The sequence below is a fragment of the Rana temporaria genome, chromosome 1, assembly GCF_905171775.1.
Source record: "Rana temporaria chromosome 1, aRanTem1.1, whole genome shotgun sequence".
Lineage (NCBI taxonomy): Eukaryota > Metazoa > Chordata > Amphibia > Anura > Ranidae > Rana > Rana temporaria.
The window spans coordinates 518,500,730-518,524,956 of NC_053489.1; the positions used below are offsets into that span (position 1 = coordinate 518,500,730).

General features: G+C 42.0%; 1 protein-coding gene across 1 annotated transcript in view; it reads left to right on the forward strand.

Moving 5' to 3' along the window:
- Nucleotides 1-24,227, forward strand: part of SMAD1 (SMAD family member 1) — a 92,713-nt gene that overhangs the window by 61,393 nt on the left and 7,093 nt on the right. The window contains exons 3-5 of the mRNA XM_040331639.1: nt 5,286-5,540; nt 6,439-6,555; nt 21,317-21,538. Of these exons, the coding sequence (XP_040187573.1) occupies nt 5,286-5,540; nt 6,439-6,555; nt 21,317-21,538 (594 nt within the window). The remainder of the gene's footprint in view (nt 1-5,285; nt 5,541-6,438; nt 6,556-21,316; nt 21,539-24,227) is intronic.

The following is a 24,227-nucleotide window of genomic DNA, read 5'->3' on the forward strand; positions in this document are numbered from 1 at the left end:
TGCCCCAATAGCAAGCTGCATGTGGTGGTGGCAACAGAGCAAGTATAATATGTTTTTGTAAAGTCCTTTGTTTTTATAGGGGGGGGGGGGGGATCCCTTAAATGAACTCTTGATTTATGAGATACAGCCTAATTATGTCACAATTTTTCAATTTGCCTGTGTTGAATAGTGAATGGGTGGTTTTGTACTGTTGCACCCAACTGGGTGCCCTACAGTACCATTCTATAGTTAATAGAAATGCACCACAGTATATATACCTTTCTGTTGGTGTGTTTTTATATATATAATTTGAATTACTGCGCGATCTATTCTGCAGTGCAAAATGTGAATATGCACTTAGAATGCAGTGAAACCATTTCTTAATTTTACAGTAAGAATACAGGCTATGAAGACCGGTTCCTTAAGATAATTTGACACTCAGATGTTTGGTTTTGTAGCTACTTTCTGCTGACCCTTCACATAAGTGTGGCAGCATAGCAGTGGGCTTCAACACAAGCCTGTTAACCATGTAGAGCCTGCCCTTGCTGTTTTTTGTTTTTCTAATATGCTCCTGGATAAAAAGAATTGTTTTTTCTCTAAATATGGCACGTAAATGTAATGCAACTGTTGCCGTTCAAAATCCTATGCATTCAAATACCTGATCCACACATAAGCACGTCATTGCCGGTGTGAATGAGGTCTCAACTGCTGCAGAAACTGAAACCTTTGTTCCTGAAGTTTCACAATGGTTTTGAGCCTTGCCAATGGGGATGTTCAACAATCTGAAGCTGTTGGATTTCTATAGATCAAGAACTTATTTCAGCATAGTACCAATTCCATGTCCGTTAGCACCTGTTAGATGGCACCATGCTGGGCAGCTACACAAACATCCATTTTCATACTTTCATGGCCGCCTCCTTTTCAGCTGTTAAGGTTATGTAGCAGTCTGGCTGTTCCACGTGTATAATTAGCAAATTATACATCAGCTGTTAGATTAAATTGTGGGCCTTGTCTAAAATTAGAAGTGGGGAAGGTATAAAAGGAGGAATCTGTAGCATCCAACACACGTTGGTTCTTGCCCACCCACGTTCTGCTCTCTCATCTCTGCAGTGACTGTGCCTGTACAAAACACTTTTCAGTTCATCCAACAGGGGAGGCATCCGGGCGAGCTGCACTATACACCAGTCTGCAGCGCACACGTTTTATAGCGTCTTTTATTCATCACTATGTATTGACCACTTTGGGTGGTCTCTAATGGTTTGGATGAAGAGTACTTGGCTGCACTTTTTCTTATGTACCAATACAAGCAACAGGAATCCATTGATTCAAAAATAAGTGGATAAGCATTTATTACAGAAGCTATTTATCGATATACAATTGTATCTAGTGTTCAGTTTTATGGAGAAATAAAAGTGCGTTTTTGCCTGAAAGGTTTGCGTACGCCGGAGATGATTCAATAAAGCATTTGCGACATGTTTCTGGGGATTAGTTCTGTGCCTAAAATCATGAAAGCCATGGAACAGCTTTCTTTTTATTTTTTGGCATATGACAAATTTAGCTAGCTATGTGCTACACTTTCACTTTCTGGTGGTATGGCTGCAACAAGATCATAAAGAAATACCTCCATATGCGGGATAACAGAAGTGGAGTACTGTTACTTGTGCCCGTAAGGGGAAAATAAATCACTATTCCGATAGAAAGGAATGAAGGGTGTTGGAGGACCGCTAATTGCATATCCCTGTCCTATAGTAAGACCCCTTTCACACTGAGGAGTTTTTCAGGTGTTTTAGCGCTAAAAATGGCGCCTAAACTCCTGCCCTACAGTCTGTGAGAGAACGTGGGCTTTCACACTGAAGCGGTGCGTTAGCAGGACCGCTCCAAGTCCTGCTAGCAGCATCTTTGGAGCAGTGAAGGAGCGGTGTGTTTACCACTCCTCCACCGCTCCTTCCCATTGAAAGCGATGGAACACCGCGGTAATACGCCTCTGCAGAGGCGCATTGCTGGCAGTATTAACCCTTTTTCGGGTGCTAGCGGGGGGTTAAAACCGCACCTCTAGCAGCCGAATACCGCCACAATTACGACGGAATAGCTCCACTAAAAATAGTGCCGCAATACCTTCAGCGAACCTCCCGCCCCAGTGTGAAAGGGGCCTACACTAGTTGTAGTAGTCCAAAACCTCCACTAGATGTCGGCATACAGCACAGAGAAATATCATAAGTGGGGGAGTACAACTGAACTAGGAAAGAAAAATACAGTAGCTCTTTGGATGCACTGTTCCCTTTTGTGCATGTGTGAACAATTGTGTATTTTATGAATGCATTACTTTTTAGTTTTTTGCCCTGAAGTTTTTTTTTACCACCTTGATCTTTGTTGGCAATATCGCTACTACAAATCGTATGTGTTTTGTCTCTGCGTACTGTCCAGACAGGATTTATTTATGCCAGTATAAACAAGCAAGCATGAAAAGAAAGCAAGTGTGTAAAGAACCTAAATATAGGAATAACTGCAGCTAAAAATGACCCTCAGTACCACTCAAAGCAATTTTGTGGCACACTGTCATTTGACTGGGTGTGGTGTCACTGGTTGATTTGTAACTTGGTACTAGGGACTTTTGCTTACCGTTGTACATGTTTTCATTATGTGAGGTGCCTTTTCCATAAATGAGGAATTTAAAAATCAAGTCAAACATATGTTTAAATTCCAATCCAGTTGGCTAAATGTTAACATACACATTTAAAATGTTCTGCCAGGCTTGTAATGCAGGCACCCCCTGCTATCACTTTGCTCTTATCAGCAAGTTACAAGTGTTTTGTTTTTTATTTTTAAGATGCTAATATGAAGCCATACTTGGGTGCTTGTGCTAGCTGTGTTTTACAGTGGAACTAAGGGCAAAATGGTTTTCATTCCCCCCCCCCCCCCCCATAGTGTGAGAACCCCTGGTTGTCACAAGAAATGTTGTCACCATTGGAACATGTGCCCTCCTATTCCTGCTTCATTGATGACTCAAATTTGATTCTATTACTTTTGGTGATGGTAAACAGGATAATTAAAGAGGGACTCTGACAAGGACTCTTATCCCTCTCCCTTTTTAATAAAAAAATCTTTTATTCTAGTTATACTTATTATAGTTGCCTATTTTTAGGCTGCTCTGGTGACACAAGCTACAGGGGAGAAAGGAACATGCTCCTGATGGTGGCTAGTAAAGCCTTGAACATCCATCACCCATAGGCTAATGCTGGCCATACACTCCACGAAAAATCGTCCGAACGAACTTTCGAAAAACGAAAGTTCTTTTGTGAGTGCAAACGATAGTGCCATCATGTAATGGGCGATAAATCGTTCAGTGGACATAAAAAAAAAATGTTGTTTTTTTTTTTACATATACCTAGTGCAGAAAGTTCGGACGGGAAACGCATTAACCTTCCGATTTATCGTTCGTTCGGCAGAAAATTTCCAAACTTGTCCTTCGTTTTTTCGGCTCAAAAACGTCCAAACGATTTTCGATTTTGTGCCCATTAACTGGCCGAAAAACAAAAGATCTTTCTTTACGACTGATTTTCGGGCAAATTTTCGTATAGTGTATGGCCAGCATTATATCATGGCCCATATGTTGTCTGTCCTCCTCGCCCCTTGTTTCTATGGACATTCCTGGAATGTGCAGGTGGGAATGGAGCCTTACTTGGTGTCGATCTACTGAGACTACAGGGTCTAAGCCCCCGTTTACATTGGTGCAACATCACGCCAATATAACGGCACATCTATTTCTATGACTTCAGCAGCGCTTTAAGCATCTCTTAACTTGCTAGTCTATCTTTGTCTTGTCTCTTCCTGCAACCCCTTTATCAGTGTAGCTACTAAAGCCAGCCATAGAAAGCTTGACCCAAGGTTCAGCAGGGATCGACTGAGATTCAAACCATGTATGGGCAGGCTGATTGTACCCAAGTTGATCATTTTTAATTTGGGTACAACCAGCCTGTTGGATTTTTAATGCAAATTATGCCAGTGTCACTGAGAAGGGGGTAGCACATGGGGTCATTGCTGGAACCGATCACTGTTAACCTTTGTACAGAATTATTCCTGTTCATTCTCTCTCTAGCTGAGGCAGCAGCAAAAGGTAGTTATCTGTCCTGAATTCATTTTTCCTTTGTCTGTTTAGACCCCTGATATTTTGCTAACCCCCCACAGGACTGTTCAAAAAATGTAACGCAATGGGGTTGATTTACTAAAGGGAAATCCACTCTGCACTACAAGTGCACTTGAAAGTACAGTTGCTGTAGATCTGAGGGGAAGCTTTGAAATGAGGGGAAGCTCTGCTGATTTTATCCAATCGTGTGCAAGCAAAAATGCTGTCATTTTATTTTCCTTGCATGTTCCCCTCAGATTTTCAGCGGCTGCACTTCCAAGTGTACACTTGCAGTGCAAAGTGGATTTGCCTTTTGTAAATAACCCCCAATGGATCCATGGGAAGAAAGAGGAAAGGTCTGGTGTCCCCAGTGGCACACTTCCATCCCTGTTACATAAAGTCAAAACAAAAGGATTCGCCCCGAGACTTGCCCACTTCATTTAAAGTCCCGGGGCGAATCCTTTTTGTTTTGACTTGGAGAATCATTCCCATGGATCCATTATCAACGCTGACTGGTACCTGTGGTTGCAGAAAAAAAATTGCAGTCTATGGTGGCCGAGGAACATGGTGTATTTTCCATACCTCACAAAGTAAAATGTCATCAGCAGACTGTGTAAATTAAATCTGTTTCTCAAAATTCCCTCTACTAGCTTTTCCACAATGTGTGCAGAGCTTTGGGTTAAACTGCATACAGCCTGTTTGAAACATGGCACCTCCAGTGTCTGCTTTGATTTCAATGCCTTACTTTATAATGAACCAAAGCTTGTAAACATGGTCCCATGTGATCTGCTGTGTTTGTTAAAGGTTTGCTGCACTGGGATTTTAAATGTAATGCTTGCATGAAGTTGCTGTACCTTTGAGCATACAAGAGGCCTAATAGTTGGCGATGAGGATTTGCATGGAGGTAACCTTTCACTTGGCTTCAGTTTGAACGTTTTTAAATGCCTACTAGAAAAGTGGCGACCTGAGTGTTAACCACAGCGAAGAGAATCGGGTCACCTACCATGCAAAACTGGATGACAAATGTGTAAATTCCAAAACTGGACGGACAAATACAAATGTTTGGCAGGAAAAACTGATTCCCTCTGCATTTCATCTGTGTATTTGGTGGTTTGCAGAGAATTTACGTTTACACTTAATTTATGTGCAGTTAAATTTATTTTTTTTTTCTTTTTTTTTGTAGTGCTTCCTCCAGTCCTTGTTCCGAGGCACAGCGAGTACAACTCGCAGCACAGTCTTCTCGCTCAATTCCGTACCATGGAGCCCAGTGAGCCCCACATGCCACACAACGCCACTTTTCCAGATTCTTTCCAGCAGCCAAACAGCCACCCTTTTCCACACTCGCCCAACAGCAGTTACCCAAATTCTCCTGGAAGTAGCAGTACCTATCCCCACTCTCCAGCAAGTTCAGATCCAGGAAGTCCCTTCCAGATCCCAGGTATGTTTTTTGCTTTTTCTGGTTGCTGCCACCTTTTCAACTGCCATAGCGGTACAAGTAATATGAATGGGTATATGGAATATATGTGATGGCAGTCGTAAGGCTGTATTCGCACATCTTCCAGCATGCTAAATGTTCTTGAATTTACGTGTATGTGTTTTTTTGTTTTGTTTTTCCCAACATGCTGCATTGATGTGGGAGGGTTTTTCCGTAAAAGCCAAAATGCCGTCCTTTATTTTTGGTGGGGACTGAAATATTTTAGAAACTATGGATTTTGGCTTGTTTCACTAGACCTACATTGAGTAGTGTATATTAAAAATAAAATCTCTTCATAGATGTATTTTGATTAATCTACAAACTACACAAGGGATTTAGGTACTTTTATTTATTTTTGCTGGTAAGGGGGGTGATCGCAATTTTTAGCGGGACTGCAACTTTTCCGCTAACATAATCTGACCATAAATTACACTTTTTGGGGACAGATTCAGAGGGCAGTGGTGCAGTTGGTTGCTGTCATCAGTCAACTTGCCGAGAGGCGATAGTAGGGGCATGGCTTGCAAGGCACTGTTTGTCTGTGACCATGCTCTTTATCGACCCAGGAGCTTGCTTGCACGGGTGCCTAAAGAGCCGGCTTCCTAAGAATAAATCCACAAACTGAAAGGGCGTCTCTGGCTTAAAGACATGCCACAGGAGAACGAAAGGCGATTCATGGAAAAAAACATTGTCCTGTAAAGGAAATGGCAAGACAGTTGATCAGAGTTTCTGTGCCTGTACTAGGTTGATGTAGTCTTTTTTGCCCAACCATTTGCTACAACTGCCATTCTTCAAACATTGGTTGAATTTTGGTGAATGTATCTGCAGCATTATTAAGCAGTTTCCTTGTTAAAATGTCTTTCAGCTGACACCCCACCTCCAGCTTATATGCCTCCTGAAGATCAGATGACCCAGGACAACTCTCAGCAAATGGAAACCAACATGATGGTGCCTCCCATCTCTCAAGAAATTAATCGAGCAGGTACTTTATCCCAGTTTGAGTACCTAGACTGCTCCAGAATATATACTTTCTTTTTTTTCCCTCCGATAGGGTGGATTTTTACTAGGGTTTGTAAAACGTTGTACCAAGTTTGTATGGAGAAGTTTTTTAATGCTCAACTTGCCTAATCCCTTAAAAGGAGAAAGCTGGAAAAAAAAGTTGGCTCTCCTTAATTCTGAAAGGGGCTGGGTAAGCCGTTAATCCAGGCTCTGACAGACCCTTAAGCTTACTGTTAAAAAGTCATGTAATAAGCTGCATATTTCGGACTATGTACAGCCACCCTTCCCCGACATCTAAACAGAAGAATTTCTGAAATGTATCCACTTGCCTTGAATAACCAGCGGAAATGTCTCACATTTTTCATGTGAAGTTTTGTCATTCTGAGTTTTTTTTGCTGACACAGGAACTTTGCATCCTTTTTTAAAATATTAAAATGGTGCTATAAAACACTACTGTCATATTGACATACTTTAGTTGCTGCATGAATGCAAGCTTTGTTGTCACGGGACAGACAGCCTTTGCCCTACCTTTTTGCTTAAAGTGTAACTTTTTAATAGATGGCTTTGACACCTATCTTTATTTTAACGTTGCACTTTTAGAGTTGTCTGTTTTCATTTTCTGTTTTAAGAACCTGTTATGTAGTTCCCGTGGGAACAATTTTCTCTTGGCCCGAAACTTGTTCCTACTTCCCTTTCTTCACTTCACAACACCCAGCATTGCATGACGGGTCATGTGCTTGGGTACCTAACTGTAGAAAGCTGTCAGTATTATGCAGAGTTGCGCCATTGAATCATAACTTAAAGCCAAACTCCAGGAATAATGAAAAAAAAAAATAATCTACCCTTTGCTGTGCATTGCAAGGCTTAAATGCCTTTGTCTAGAATCCAGTACAGTCATGATTACCTTGCACCCCCTTGCTCCATCAGTTCTGGCATTCATAGACACCTAGAAAAGTGGTGTCTGCGAAAGGCTGAGTAATCAAAGTCTGACCCCCCCCCCCCCTTTTTTTTTTTTTTTTTTTTTTTACATTTATTTTTTTTTTTTTCTCTGTTAATTTTTATGGTCTGACTATAGATCTGTTTGTCCCAAGCATGTTTGAAGCCATTTACTGTTGGTAAATTCCAAGCAATCAATGTAAACCTTGCACTGATCAATAGGTAGTATATAGATTTCAGAAGCTGTAATTAAACACAAACTTTTTTTGAGGGGGGGGGGGAGTGTCAATCTGTATTTACAGTTTTATCCTTAAAGTGAAAGTAAAGAAAATCCCAAATTTTGGGTTGTCCCCAAGAAGGTATCTTCCAATAGGCACACTAATTCTGGTCACCTGGGAGTCCCCTAGAGATTCCCCTAATTTGCGTGGATTCCCCCTAACTTTTTGGCTCTGGAACAGGAAGTGAAAGGAAATCTTCAAAATGGGGCACAAATGGCGTAAAAACAAAAAAAAATGAAAAATTGGAACTCTCCCTTGCTCGATCCAAAATCAAGAACAGTTTTGCATATAGTTCTACTGTAATGTCTCAATCATGATGACCATTGTTCTGTCAGAAATTCAACATCCTGTTCACTAAACTGAAATCTCTAACAACATTGTTACATTGGCCTTCCAAACTAGATAATGTAAGCTAACAGAGTACCTTATATAATGGAAAAGGCGTGAATCTGTAGTCCTGTCCTAGGGCGACAACACCGCTCCTCCATAAATCGGCTACAGTGAATGTTGTCAGGATAGGAAGAATGTTACTGGCGAGATCAACAAAGCAAATGCAGCCCAAAAATAGAAAACCAGTGTGGACATCTAATGGCCCGTAAACATGATCTGAAAATCAGACAAAAAAAATACTGCATTTGATGCGATCGTACGATAATCTGATCTTTAGTACAGAGCTTTAGAGAGCCGTTCACGACAAACACGATATGATCGGACAAACGCGAAACATTTTCCTGTATGATGCTAGATCGTAAGATTTTCATTTAATCGGTACAGTTGTCGTCCAAAAACCACAATACAATTACACTACAACACATGATATTGCTTCTAAAGCACCCCTGCCTATTGAAATCAATGGGCAGTGCTGTCGAACCGCCGATGTAGCGGCTCTTTTTAACCCTTTTCTGGGTGCTGTGAGTGTGACCGCACTCTAAATGCGCCACTTTCTGGCTAAGATTAAGCATGCAACATGCAGTCCTGTGCACAATTGAAAAATATGTGGTGTGAAAAACAATAATGCCTGGCGAAAAATTTGCCTTCCATGACTTTTCAAGTTAAAAAATAAATAAAATAAAAAATGCATTGACATTGGTTGCTATGAGCAATGCAAACCCTATCCTTTCACATTTAAAAAAACTTTTCTCTTGATTTGCCCAGACCATGAACAGTAACAGGTTAATGTTGGAACTTAATTTGACTCATTCAATTTAGGGCTCAACCATTTTCTTTATCAATTAGTTGGCCGATTCATTTAATCGGATATAAACTAAAAAAAATGTGGTGTTTCATTGAGTTAATATGTAAAGTTTAAAGACTCTCTGTTCTTGAATATCTGTATTCAGTGGTAAATATAAACAACCACTTTATATGGTTAAGGAACAAAATGCCCAATCCACAGAATAGAAGAAATGTACACTCACTGGCCACTTTATTAGGTACACCTTGCTAGTACTGGGTTGGACCCCTTTTACCTTCAGAACTGCCTTATAGTGGTTATAAACCTTAGTAGGGTTTTTTTTTTTTTTTTAAATATGATAAAAAAAACTTGTCTATACTCACCTGATCTGTGCAATGGTTTTGCACAGATCAGCCCCCACCTGCTCTTTGGTGGGTACCAGTAATAAAAAGTAATTCAGCGCTGGAAAAATACAAAAACTAAAATATGCAAGCCAGCACTAAGGTAAATTCAAATAAAACACCTCACATGGATATACAATAATAGTGCAGCGCAAAACATGAAATTAAGTAAAATAAAATGACACACACACATTATGCAATATAAACTATATAGAGTCCATATATAGTGCTCAAAATATAAATCCAAATCGGAATATATATATGATATAAAAGATAGAAAGTCCATCTAAAGTGCTCTGGTGCAAATAAATTCCAAATACGAATAAATCGGTGCAAAAACTCCAAAGGGTGAATCCAGAAGAACCTCCACCATATGACAGGAATGGCCTCTCACCTTAATGCTTCGACCTACAATAGGTCACAAAGCTTAATCAGAGAACCTCCCTGTTCTCAGAGGACAGCAGCCACATACAGCAGAAGCACCACGATGCAATCCAACTCGGGGACAAGCCATAGCAGTTAGGGCATATAAGACAAAAAAGAGGGAATCTAGTGCTCTCTGGAGAGTGACGATAGGAAGAGCTCTGCATTGGAGTGATCATTATCCTGGGATTATAGTGATCTCTCTTCTTCATCCATATACAGTATATACAGAACCTCCTTCACAGCTTTACTCCAGGACATGAGTCTTCATTTGGCATTACTGGAAATCACCCTCACTGCTATGAGGTTACAGCATATCAATAGGCACAATCCCGGTTGAAAGCTGCTTTCCATGTGGGGCACCTGTGCATGCTTGCTCCCGAGTCCTGCTGCTGCATCTGTTGACAGCAGGCTTGGCCCCGATACCGTGTCGCAGCATTTAATTGACAGCAGCAGGAGCCAATGACTCAATTTTTTTTATTTTTTTGACCATTCACTATAAACCCTAGAGATGGTTGTGTGAAAATCCCAGTACATCAGCAGTTTTTGTAGTACTCAGACCAGCCTGTCTGGCACCAACAACCACACCACGTTCAAAGTCACTTAAATCCCCTTTTATTCCCCATTCTGATGCTCAGTTTGAACTTCAGACATGATGGGTGGAGGGGGATATAAATCTTTAGTTATAGTAGTACTTAAGGATGAGACTTTTTTTTTTTTTTCCCATGGATATAATTCTTAAATGCTCAATACTGGTAAACATTTTTTTTAAATGTTATTGTAATACCTTATATTACCTCCAGTCTATCAGCTTCCACTTTCTCTGGGTTCGGATGCTGATCTTCCCTGCACAGAGCCCTTAGCGTGATTGTAAAGGTTGGATTTTTTTTTCTTTTTAAATAACGTCATACCTGCTCTGTGCAATAGTTTTGCACAGAGCAACCTCGATTCTCCCCGGCTTGGGTTTCCCGCTGGCACTTAAGACTCCTGCCTACATAGTTCCCCCCATAGTAAGCCTCTTGCTATGGGGGTACTCATGTGGGCTCGATCCTTGACCACACTTTCCACTTCTGTTGGCACACGCGCTCAGCTCTGCCCACCGCTCCCTCCTCGCATGCTGTGATTGACTGCAACAGGTGCCAATGGCTCGCGCTGTAGCATCCTGCAAGGAGTCCTGCAAAGAGCACAGCGCTGGATAGGGATCATGTAAATATACCGGGGGGGGGGGGGGGCGCTGGTCACAGGTTTTTTACCTTAATACATGGAATGCAATGAAGTAAACTTCCGCCATTAGAATAACTTTAAATCTCCCTTTTCCTGCTCATGACTACATGTCCCTTGAGGCATTAATCCTCAGACATTCACACAAGTTGTCAGGCACTTACTGACATGTATGGACTGTGTACTGAGCTGTATGTGTGCTGCACTGTTTCCTGATATATAAAGGGGTGCTCCAGGCAAGTCGGCAGCTACAAAAAGTGTAGCTGCTGGCTTTTAATAAACATGCTGCTCCACGTTCCAGCCGGCCGGAGCTACGCTTCTCTCCCACCCTCTCCGGCTGGTGTCCTCATTGCTACTGTGGGCACCCGGCCGTGACAGCTTTTGGCTTCACGGCCGGGCACTCACTGCGCATGCGCGAGCGGCGCTGCGCTTTCTGATTGGACAGGCGATCGCCTGGGATCTGTTACGTGACCCAGAAGATCGCCTACAGGGAGGGGCCGCCAAAAGGCGATATGACGTATCGCCTTAGCGGGCCCTCGGCGGAAGGAGGAAGTGGGACAGGATGTCCCACTCCTCCTGAAGCCCCCACCCCCCCCCCCAAAAAATTACATGCCATATGGCATGTAAGGGGGCGAGGAGTGGATTAAGCGGAAGTTCCACTTTTGGGTGGGACTCCGCTTTAAACAAATAGCCAGGCCAACTAATCAATAATGAAAATAGTTAACTCTTTTTATACGAATTGATTGTCTATTAGTTGTTTTAGACTTGTTCTATTTTAATCAAGAACTTGTTGTACCTCAGACTGTGCTTCATAGTCGGGCTCCTTCCAGGTTGTCATATGTGCCCTCACTATTCAAATTTTGAGTTTGCCTTATTTGACTGTATTGGTTTTTGTAACGGGCTCCTAATTGCTTTCATTTTTAACAAATGTCACTGTGCTGAACAGTTGACTTAAATCCCATTTCAACTGTTCAGCAGCCTATTCTGCTGGAGATTTGTTGGTCCTGTGAGATTTCATTTAACAAGCTGCATCCTGTCGGTAGAATTGGGTGATTTCCATTGTTGGCCTTTGCTGGGAACAGAGACACATCGCACCTGCTCTGCATGACTTATAGCAAACGTAAGGAAGTTGTGCGAGAAATCTGTGAGAGAGGGATGATTCATCCCAGAAGAATTGCCAGCTGGCAGCATATCTTACAAAGTTTGAGAAAGCTGTAGCCTTGATGGTTACTGGTATCTTGATGTGTGAAATAACCCTTTAATAGGGAGACGTTTTAATTATACTGGCAGTAGGGTGCTCCAAGAAACTGCAAAATAGAGGTGTATGTTTTGATGTGACTCCGTAGCTTCTTCCCTTGCACAATGAATATAATCTTGAAAAAAGGTTTATTGCAGTGAAACTTGCCCGTTCCTAACCATGGTGGCTGCATTGGTTCTTTTTTTTAGGCTCTTTCCATTATTTTAAGGCTTGAGTTAATTTATTTTTTTGTTTTTTTTTTCACTGAGAATTTTTCCGTGTGCTGGAGGCCATTGTCTTAGTTGAAAAGTTCCATCCCTCCAATGCACATGCAGCAGTACTTGTCTGTTGAGGGGGTATTAAAGCTGCTGGACCTGCCATAGTCACTTGTCACGGGTGCCAACATTGCTGCCCTTTTTCTCCTAACCCCCCATTCATAGAAGATGTACTGTAGTTTCCATAGATGAAAAAGGCCTTTTATTCATACACCTGTCCTCCCATTCATGGAGCAATTTTTAATTGATGGAAGCTATAGTGCAGCTTCTATGACTGGAAAGAGCTGGATATGATGGGCACAGTCCACACTCTTAGCAAGTTCCTTTAATCTGCCAAGCAGTTGTCTAAACCCCCCTCCCCAGAAATGGAAGATTATAGCAGGCAGAGTGGGATGGGGAAAAGAATGAAAGACTTCAACAAGAGAGCATTCACTATCTATTTGAAAACAAGTGATACCAAACTGGAGCTTTAATCTGGTGAGTAACAGTTTTTTTCCCAATGCGTCTTTCAGGACAGCACCTTGAGATTGTGACTCCACCCACAATCATAGGAAACACCTTCTTCCTCCAGATCTTTAAAGGGAGGCACCTCCCTAGTACACCTGTTTTTTTTTTTTTTTTTTTTTTTCTCCTCCGGCCTAGAGGGAACATCTTCTGTGAGGGGAGTCAATATTTCAGGTGTTCCTGGGAGACGGCTTTCCTCCAGTGAGACCGTGTGTCCTCCCGTGCTACCCGAACTACAGCGGTAACATTCTGGCTCCTTTTTCCCCAGAAGCGCTCGGTGGCCTGGAAAGAACGGCGTTCGCGCGCGGCGCCGCCATTTTGGCGTGGTCCAGGATGCTACAGCAGGTCGCCGGGTCAGCGCGAGCGTCCTTTCCGGCGCAACAGCAGGGGCAAGAGGCTGGGGCCCATTTCCGGTCTGGTGTGGAGGCGCTGTGGGAGTCTGAAAACGGTGTGTGAAGCGCTGTTCATCTGCAATGGAGGACGCAGAGGTTACAGCAGTTTAAGTCTGCTTTTTTTCCTTACCTGTAATTTTTTCTTTCCGGTCTTTTTTTTTTTTTTTTCTAAACCCCCCCCCCCCCCCCCCCCCCCCTAGTGGCAAGGGTCCTGTCTGGGCACTGGAATGGGCACATTTCTTTCCTAGTGCACCTATGGGGGTGTTCATTTACTGGGACTGGGTCTCACTTAGGATTCCCCTGCTTTCTTCTCCCCAGGCCAAGACTTCTGACAGTGTCCTTCATGTAGGACAAAGATGGGCGAGAACTGGAAGAAGGCTCTATGCAGCACATGCATTTTTTCTTTAGTTCAGGAGGAATCAACCTCTGTACGGGAAGAGTTGACTGCCTCTGTAAAATAACTTTTTGCCACGATTCAAACTTTTTGTGACTCATTAGTTTCCCCTACCACTACACAGGCCTCCACTTCAGTCCTCCCATGACTCTGTGGCTTTACCAGTATTAGAATATTTAGCTGAAGAGCCTGTTACCAGGGAAGGTCACTTCCATGTTCCTTCTAGGGAGGATTCAGGGGAAGAGTCAGCAGTGTCCCCTTCAAGATTTAAATTGTCCCTGAAAGAGGTGGATGGTTTACTTGGGGCCATTTATGTTACTTTGGGTCTAAAGTGAGTAAAGAGAGGGTTTAAGTGACATGTATGCAGGTCTAAGTGAACCCAAGGGTCGGACATTCCCAGTCCACTCGGTCATTTCTGATGCCATAAAATAAGAATGGCAGGATCCAGAGAAAAAGCCTTTTTTCTCAAAGCCCATAAAAGGCGCTTTCCATTTAAAGAAGATCCCTCTGCAATATGGAATAAGGTCCCTAAACTGGATGTGGCCTTCTCTCAAGTTTCCAGGTCCACTGATCTGTCTTTTGAGGACATGGGGGTTCTAAAAGACACTATGGACAAACGCATGGATCTCCTACTTAAAAGGCCATGGCAGTCGACCATGAATAATTTAAAACCCGCTATGGCCACAACGTGTGTAGCCAGAAGTTTGGAGTTTTGAATTAACCAGTTGAAGTACCATATAGTGGCGGATTCACCAAACAGGAAATCTTAGATTCTTTTTCCACTTTATCTTCTGCAGTGGCTTACATATCTGATGCTTCAGCTGAAGCAATTAAGATGTCGGCAAGATCTGCAGCCTTGACTAATACTGCAAGAAGGGCATTGTGGATAAAGACTTGACCGGGTGATGCAGCTTCAAAAAAATAACCTTTGTGGGATTTTTTTCAGGGGACCTTCTTTTTGGCCTGATCTAGAAAGTATCCTAGACAGGACAGATTACAGGAAAAAATCTTTCCCAGTTAAAAAGAAACAACCCCCAAGACATTTTTTTCGACCTCAAAAAGCTCAGAAAAAATACAACAAACCCCAAGGAGGCAGGAGGAACTGGGCCGCACAGAAGGGAAAAGGTGGAAATCCTTTTCCATCCTCCTACACAAGCCGAGAAATCTCAATGACTCAGCCATGCGGGTAGGCGGGAGATTACAGAAGTTTCTTCCACAGTGGTCAGCGGTGACATCCAATCAGTATATCCTGACCACTCCAGCCCAGGGTTATGTCATAGAGTTCTCGGAGGCTCCTCCAAGCAGGTTTTTGATAACAAAGGACCCAGAAAAATCCCTGGCCATGAAGTCCTCATTGAGAAAGCTGATTCAACAGGGTGTGGTGGTACAAGTACCTCCAGAAGAACTGGGGTTCTATTCATACATCTTCCTGATAAAGAAACCAACAGGAAAATTCAGAATGATCCTAAACTTGAAGCCTCTGAACAAATTTGTCAAATACAGAAAATTCAAGATGGATTCAATATTTTCGGTCAAAAATCTATTGACGCCAGATTGTTACATGGCGTCAATAGACTTGAGGGACGCATATCTGCACATCCCAATCTCCCCTTTAGTCACAAAGGTTGGCAGTAAGGATGGAGGGAGTAAGTACACCCTCTATAATTCAGGGCCCTCCCATTCGGGCTGTCTACATCACCTCGAATTTTCACCAAAGTGATGGCGGAAGCCCCTAGCCCCGCTTCGTCTACAGGGGGTTGTAGTTCTATCTTACCTAGACAAACTGTTATTCTTTGCCCCTTCAAAGACAACCTATCCAAGGCGTGAAGCCACCTGGAATCTCTGGGTTGGATTTTGAACTTTGAAAAACATATTCTAAAACCCCAAAAATTTGTGTAATAAAAATATAAGCAGCGCTGTAAACAATGTAAGATGAAATATCCGTTTTCACAGGTGTTCAAAAATAATGGCAATGTCCATAACCATCACCATGTGACAAGTGAATATGTGCACAAATTTCAAAAAATATATAAATGTTTTTAAATATTAATTAAATATAAGTCCATATAACACCTCAAGTAAGTTTGTGAAAAAATAGCTTCCAATCTTCCACCACACCCGGTGTCGGTGAATCCTCTCCCTTCAGATGCAAAACTCACCAACTCAAATTGCCTTACACTCTCGTGTTTGGTGTGTAAACGTGTACAAAAAGACCTCACTGGTAGGTATAGCAGATAATCCCAGTTCCAACCAATTCACTGCCAGAAAGCTCAGCATGTAAATAAAAAGTGCTCAAAATAGCGTGATACCGTAAAATCAGTTTAATACCACACTTAAATCTTCAATTTTGAACTTACAAAAGTCATCCCTAGTTCAGGACGCCGTGTTGCGGCTACAGTCCAACCAGCATATAACAATAAGTCAGGTAATGTCTGCATTGGGAGTTCTGACTTTAACAATGCCGTCCATTCAATGGGCAAGACTACATTTCAGATGCCTACAAGCCTTTCTCCTGAGATCATGGGATCACAATCTCGGATCCCTGGACACTCTGATAAAAATCCCATCACGAGTGAAGAGGTCACTTTATTGGTGGAAAGATCAGGAGGTCCTTTCAAGAGGTCTGGACTGGGCCTTTCCAGTAGAAAAGAGACTGACTCCAGTGCGTGGGGATGGGGAGCCCACTTAAGAAAAAATTTCATCCAGGGGCCTTACTGGAGAGGGCTAAAGGCTATTGCTTTGGCCCTAATAAAGTTTGCTCTGGGCCTCCAAAATCACCATGTTCAGGTGTTAACGGACAACGCCACGATGGCAAGGGGGATACCTAAACAAGCAAGGGGGCACAAGAAGCAGACCTGCAAATTCTTGCTGCAAGAATTCTTCTGTGGGCAGAAAAGAACTTTCTGTCTTTCAGCTATCCATTTAAAGGGGTCCCTGAACAGGGTGGCAGATTACCTGAGCAGACATCAAGTATGGGAGTCAGAGTGGTCCCTGAACCCGGAAGTCTTTGTGGAAATTTCCAACAAGTGGGGTCAGCCAGAGGTGGATCTGTTTGCCTCAAGGGAAAATTCTCAAGTACCTCAATACTTTTCCCTAAACCGGCTGGACGGGTCTCTAGGAATAGATGCTCTGGCGCATCCTTGGAGGTTTCGCCTGTGCTTTGCGTTCCCCCCCCCCTCCCTTCCAGTAAAAAGGTACTGGTCATCTTGATCACCCCGTACTGGCCCAAGAGAGCTTGGTTGTCGACGGTCCTAGGAATGGCGACCAAGCCTTGTTGGCATCTGCCTCTCAGGCAGGATCTTTTCACACACGGTCCTGTAAATCAGTGGTCATCAACCCTGTCCTGCAGGGCCCACTAACAGGCCAGGTTTGCAAGATAACTGAAATACATCACAGCTGATATCATTTGCTCCTCAGTGATTGCAGTATTCTAGACTGCATCTCCCCAAGGTAATACATAAAACCTGGCCTGTTAGTGGGCCCTGCAGGACAGGGTTGATGACCAGTCTCTCCCTTGCAGCTTGGTATCTGAAAGGCAACTCTTAAAGAAAAAAGGTGTTTCAGACTGTTGGTTTCAACCCTGCTAGAAAGCAAGAAGAAAGTGTCGAGTGCCATATACACCAAGGTGTGCAAAGTGTATACCTCCTGGTGTAACTTATCTGGTGAAGACCCGAACCTTCTTGGGTCCATTTTGGAGTTTTTGCAAGAGGGAGCAGATAAGGGTCTGGCAATCAGTACTTTTTAAAGGTACAATTATCTGCTTTAACAGTGTTTCTGGAAAGATCTGTGGCCTCAGAACCACTAGTAGCTAGGGTTTTCAAAGCCCTTACAAGGTCTAGACCGGCTCAGATCAAAGGTTTCCCGAAATGGAATCTCTTTGTAGTTCTGCAAACCCTGGCAGGAAAGCCATTTGAACCTTTAGAAGACGTATCTCTCGGAGATCTTACCTTTAAATATTCCTGGACGCTATAACTTCAGCGTGCAGGATCAGTGAATTACAAGCCATGTCAATAAAGTAACCTTATTGATCTTTATTTTCGGATAGAATTGTTTTGAGAACGGATTCAAAATTTTTGCCTAAGGTAGCTTCAACAATTGTTTCCAGGATATTGTGCTACCTACTTTCTGTGCAAATCCCTCAGGGGAGAAAAACGTTTTTTCATATGTTCGATGTAAGAAGGACTTTGTTATGCTATCTTAAAACAACAAATAGCTTCAGACGCACAGACTCTATTCTTTTTGGTGGCAAAAAAAAGGGTTGCCAAGCTTCAAAGGGTACTTTGGCTAGATGGTTGAAGTTAGCCATTCGTGAAGCCTACTCTCATGCAGACGTGGTGCCACCAGTGGGAATCTGTGCTCATTCAACAAGAGCAATTGCGGCCACATGGGCAGAAAGAGCTGGTGCCACCCCTGAGCTTGACGTGGTCAAGCTTCCACACGTTTGTGCGGCATTAGACTGGACCTCACATCTACCAGTGATCAGGCATTTGGCAGAAAGGTCCTACAGGCTGTTGTCCCGCCCAAAGGTGGAAAGTCTGTTATCCTCTCAAGGTGCTGTCCTGAAAGACTCCTTGGGAAAATTCAAGTTGGACTTACCGGTAACTTGTTTTCCAGAAGTCTTTCAGGACAGCAATGACCCGCCCTATTGGTTTGATCTACCATGCTGTGACTAACGTATGCGTTTGTGTTCCAGCCTGGGCCGGAGGTTCTCTGAGACAACTGAGGTGTACTAGGGAGGTGCCTCCCTTTAATGATCTGGAGTAAGAAGGGGTTTCCTATGGTTGTGAGTGGAGTCTCTATCTCTCAAGGTGCTCTCCTTAAAGACTTCTGGAAATCAAGTTGCCGGTAAGCCTAACTTGAATTTTCTAGGGTGCCTACTCGCTTATGGAGGAGACACAATGTTGCCCTACAACAGGGCTACCGAACACCTCCCCCTCATCTTCTCCAGAACAGCGTTTTTTTTCCTGGTTTAGATATTGTCGAACAAACTGATTACATTTCTGGCAGGATCAACTGATTTTTTGGACTTAAAATTTGCTATATCAAAGCACATTCAATGCTATAGTTAAATCTGAATTCCATAAATTCAGCCATTTTGTAAAAGTTAAAGGCACGCTGACTTAAAGGGTCACTAAAGGAAAAACTTTTTTGCTGAAATGACTGTTTACAGGTTATAGAGACATAAAAGTTAACTGATTCCTTTTAAAAATGATTACAAATAGATAACAATCAATCCTATAATGTGCCTGCAGGTTAGTTTCACTTTTAAACTGGTTTCATGTTCCTGTGAACTAGAGAGACACACAGAACAAAAACAAACAAATCCAGGGCAGTGTTTTTGTTTTTAAAATGAATCTGATTTGTTCTGTTAAGTTTTAGACACACAGTAATAACAGCTTAGACCACCGTGAAAAGCTCCCAACACTGTGGTTATAAGGAGCCAGACAACCAGGAAGTGTGGAGATCACAGCAGAATTACAGCTACTTCAAAGCAAAAACGAACAATAAGGACATGAAACCAGTACTGCAGTATAGTAAAGGAAGCTATTTAGCTAAAAACAAAAATCCCTTTAGTGATCCTTTAAGTCAAAGGAGGTCTGACATCTCCCAAACTAATCTCGATCTATAGCTGACAGGTTTATGGCTCTGCCAGGAATACACCGACAATCAGAGCTGTGAAAGACACACACAGCAGCTATGCCACCCTCCCCTCTGCTGCCCAGCCAGAGAAGCCTTTGCATTTTGTGAACGAGTTTACATAATACAAAGGCTTCTGTGATTGGGGAGGGGCAGGCATAAAAGCTGCAGCGACTCTTATGTTGAAGATGCTTAGACCTGAAGCATAGTGATGTCTTCCAGAAGCGCAATAAAACTGAGATGTAAGACATTAGCCCAGTAGATGTCAATGCCCGCTCTCCTACCCCTTGCTGAAAATTAGGGCCGAAACAACTAATCGATTATGAAAATTGTAATCGATTAATTTCATAATCGATTAATCGGCCAGTAACATAATGGGGTTAAAAAAACGAAAATTAGCCTTTTATAGTACAAAAAAGCAAATCGCTACTGTAAATATTACTTTCACTGTCCCACGGTAAAAAAAATGAACCCATTACACTAGCGATTATTTGCTCTTTTTGTACTTATTTTTGTTTTTTTAACACCATTATGTTACTAAACATCTCAGGCCTGGGTTCACACCTCTTTTTTGGTGCTTTTTGCAGAAACGCACTACAGTTCATTTACATGTTTTCCTATGGGACACGTTCACATCCATGCGTTTTTTTCCGCTGCTGCGTATTTGGAAAGGGCAAGGACTTTTTAACGCAAAAACAATGCTATTTTTTATTTTATTTTTGGTTCAATATACTTCAATGGAGAAGCTGCAGAAAAGCATATAATGTGTTTTTGCGGCAATTTGTGTTTTGTAATCTGCCCAACAACAAATTGACAAAAAAAAAAAAGTAAAAATGCAATTTTTTTTTAAGGCTATATTTCGATTAATCAAAATAATCGGGCAACTAATCGATTATGAAGATAATCGTTGGTTGCAGCCCTACTGAATACGGCCCTCTAGGTCGTGAACCTCCCCTCCCATTCTCTACTCGCTCCCCCCCCCCCTTTGTGTTTTGTACCCAGAATTTTCTGCTGCCCAGTGGGTTGGGATGATAGATGGTCGTCTGCCACTTTCACTACTAACCATCCAATCCTTATTTCCATATTTTATTATGTTGATGGCAACAGTGTCTTGTTATCCTTCTATTGCCTCAGACCATATGGTACTATATAATCAATACCCGGCTCTGCGCCCCCCTAAGCCTTGTACACACGGGCAGAATGTCGAAAGACCATGGCCGGTTTAAAATGGGCAGACATTTTTGCCCGTGTGTGTGTAGTTTTGTGCGACAGAAGTCTGCCAAGAGCACTGACACTGTCAAAACACAACAGCCCAGTGCGGGAGATCGCTGGAGCTACCTAGCATGGTTAGTACAGCGGCTCCATCTGGTGTGTACCCGGCTTGAAGTTCTGTCCTACAACATTTGTTCCTTTCCTGAGGTATAATGCTTTTTTTTCCATTTTGAGGTACCGGTACACACTTTTTATGTTTTAATAATTTTATTATGTGTTTTATCCGTCTGTTTTTGCATCTATTTTGACGCCTTGTGTTTTTTATACAAACACTTTCAATAACCGTAAATAAGAAACCAGATCCGTTTTTGTTTTCTAATCTTATGGCTTTTAATTGCAAAAGTCTGTGCAATTTCCTGTAGTATAATTTAGCTAGTAGCTACCTACTCTAATGGAACAATCTTAAATGTCAGTCTTGCTGTTTTTTGATGTGCAGCAAATGTGTTAAACTGCTTTATACACTTATTTGTGTGAAAATAACTGATGCCTCTCATTCTGGATTTAAAATGTTAAAATTGCAGACTCTGCGAGCATCCCGATTATGATGTAAGTTTTAATTGGTTCCCATGCCAAATGATTATAACCATATCTTTGTTGCAGATGTTCAAGCTGTTGCTTATGAGGAGCCAAAACACTGGTGTTCTATTGTCTATTATGAGCTGAACAATCGAGTAGGAGAGGCGTTCCATGCCTCCTCCACAAGTGTGTTGGTGGATGGTTTCACCGATCCTTCCAACAACAGGAACAGATTTTGCCTTGGGCTCTTGTCCAACGTCAACCGCAACTCCACCATCGAGAACACCAGGCGGCATATTGGGAAAGGTAAACCTACCTAAAGAATTACATTGCAAATACTACCAATATTTTGGTTTCGCTCTCCATCTGCCAAACTTAAATGAAATCTAAAACTTGCGTGAACATCCAAGGAGCCAGATACTAATGTACTTGAACAGCTGCCAGTTGATGTGTAAACACAATCATTTAAGGCTCCATACACACAGAAGCTGATAAACTGCAGTTTATTGGCTTTTCTTTTTTTCTTTTTTTTAAAAGTCCATAGACTGAACTCTGTTAGCCTATGTGCTCATGCACACATGGGCGTTTTTAGTGTTGATGAGCTTTGGAGTTCATTGGCTTTTTTCTGAAAGCCCAAAATTTGAGTTCAAAGTGCCTTTTTTCGGCATGAAACGTTTTTTTATTTTTTTTATCCATGGGGGGAAAAAAGGCTAAACGCTATTGGAAAAAAAAGCTAAACGTTGAAAGACTCCCTGCAAAGCTATTTGCGTTTTTTTATAGCTTTTTTTTTTTGTTTTTTTGTTTTTTTGTTTTTTAGCTTCTGTGTGCATGGAGCCTAAAGCTTACGTAACTTTAAAAGTCCAATATTTTAAAATATGCAGCTTTCGTTAAAGTTCATTATAATCCTTGTTCAGGCACTTCTTATTATAGGGGGTCAATGCTCAGTTCCTGTCTTGCGAATAATTTTTATGTTGTCACTGTTTCACGCATGCTTCTGATGTGAACTTTAAATGGACACTTTAACCACAGGCATGGTGCATGGTTGTCGCCATCAGGAAACCTGCTATTGGAAATGACATGCAGCAGTTTCTGGCTTTGAGGCTGCAGGATATACAATAAAGTATAGAATAGACTTTAAACGGCATTTTATTATTCAAGTGGGATCCATTTATTTTTTATTTAGAGGATTGCAACAGATAAGAGAAAATACTGATTTCATAAAAAATTCCTACGTATGGTCCATTTCACTGCAAAGGTACTTTTACAAAAGTGTAAAAATATCCACCGAGGTGTACAGTAGAACACACAAAAACCACATTGATCAACCAGAATCCACATGGGAAAATGTCAAAAGTCCCACTAAATAAAAAGGACTTGGTATAGAGAGACCTCTTGGATTCTGAGAGTGGGTGCAGGAAAGGAACCTATGCCCATAGTAAGCACAAATGTCTAACATGCCCAATCCTGCCTGAATCTTCAGTTGGGTTTTACCTAGGTCTGAAACAAATAGATTATGAAAATAGTTGACAAGTATTGATTGGCCTGCATACAGAATGCATTATTTGTTTACATATCAGTTAATACAGTGTAGCACACGTACAGCTCAGTACACCATCCATCCATACATGTCAGTATGCCGGAGAATGTGTGAGGAGCAATGCCTCATGGCACATGTAGTCCTGGGTAGGAAGTGAGTGGTTCTAAAGGCAGAAGTTTTTTACCTAGATATGTGGCTTGCTATTGGGGCACTCTGAAGGCATATATCCTACTTTTGTGTGTGATAAATGTAAAATAGATTACTTTCACTGTTTCACAGTATAAATTAACCCCTTATAGTAGGGATTATCTGCTTATTTTAATGATGACAGGCAATACAAAAAAGCATGCTGCTGCTACTAAATGGCTTAGCCTGGTTCGCACCTATGCGTATTTTGGGTCTTTTTTTGCAGAAACATACTACAGTTTATTTAACACGGTTTCCTATGGGATACATTCACATCTATGCTTTTTTTCAGCCTCTGCGTATTTGGAAAGGGTCAAGGACTTCAATGCAAAACTGTGCTTTTTATTTTTTTTTGTTCAGTAAACTTCAATGGAGAAGCTGCAGCAAAGCATGTTGTTTTTGCAGCGATTTGCACCTTTTAATCTGCCCAACAACAAATTGGCCAAAAAAGCCAAATCGTGAATGCAAAATCCGCAGCAAAACACTGTAGAAATGGCTCAAAAGCAAACTACTTTGTTCAAGCCTTATGCTGGCTTTACACGTATCGATTTTCAGACCAGAATATTAAGATAAAATCTTTGTACATTCGCTTAATGAGAGAATGTCGTTTGAAAATTTTCTTTTTAACATGAATGTCATTTCTGAACGAAAACCATATACACTGCCTAAAAATTTCCTTGACCAATACGTTTTCTATTCTGCTCCTTGGTTTTTTTTTTTTTTTCCGCTATTAAAGCGGAGGTTCACCCTAAAAACAAGTATATACCATTCAATCCAGCATACTGCCGACATGTACAGTATGCTGTTTTTTGGGGGTTTTTTTCCGGTTTACATACCGTAGTATAGGTATTTTCCCCCCAGCCTTTCGTGTAGTGAATCCCGCGGGAGTGGGCGTTCCTATTCAGAGACTAAGTGATTGACGTATGGCAAAAGCTTCCCCCCCGGTGGAAAAAATGCGCGTCACCAGTTTCCGAAAGAAGCCGAACTACGAGTCGGCTCTATACAGCGCCTTCGCACCGACGTTCGGCTTTTTCCGGAAACTGGTGACGCGCCGGGGGGGGGGGGAGCTTTTGTCATACGTCAATCACTTAGTCTCTGAATAGGAACGCCCACTCCCGCGGGATTCACTACCCGGAAGCCGGGGGGAAAATACCTATACTACGGTATGTAAACCCAAAAAAAAAAAAAAAAAAACTGCATACTGTACATGTCGGCAGTATGCTGGATTGAATGGTATATACTTGTTTTTAGGGTGAACCTCCGCTTTAATGT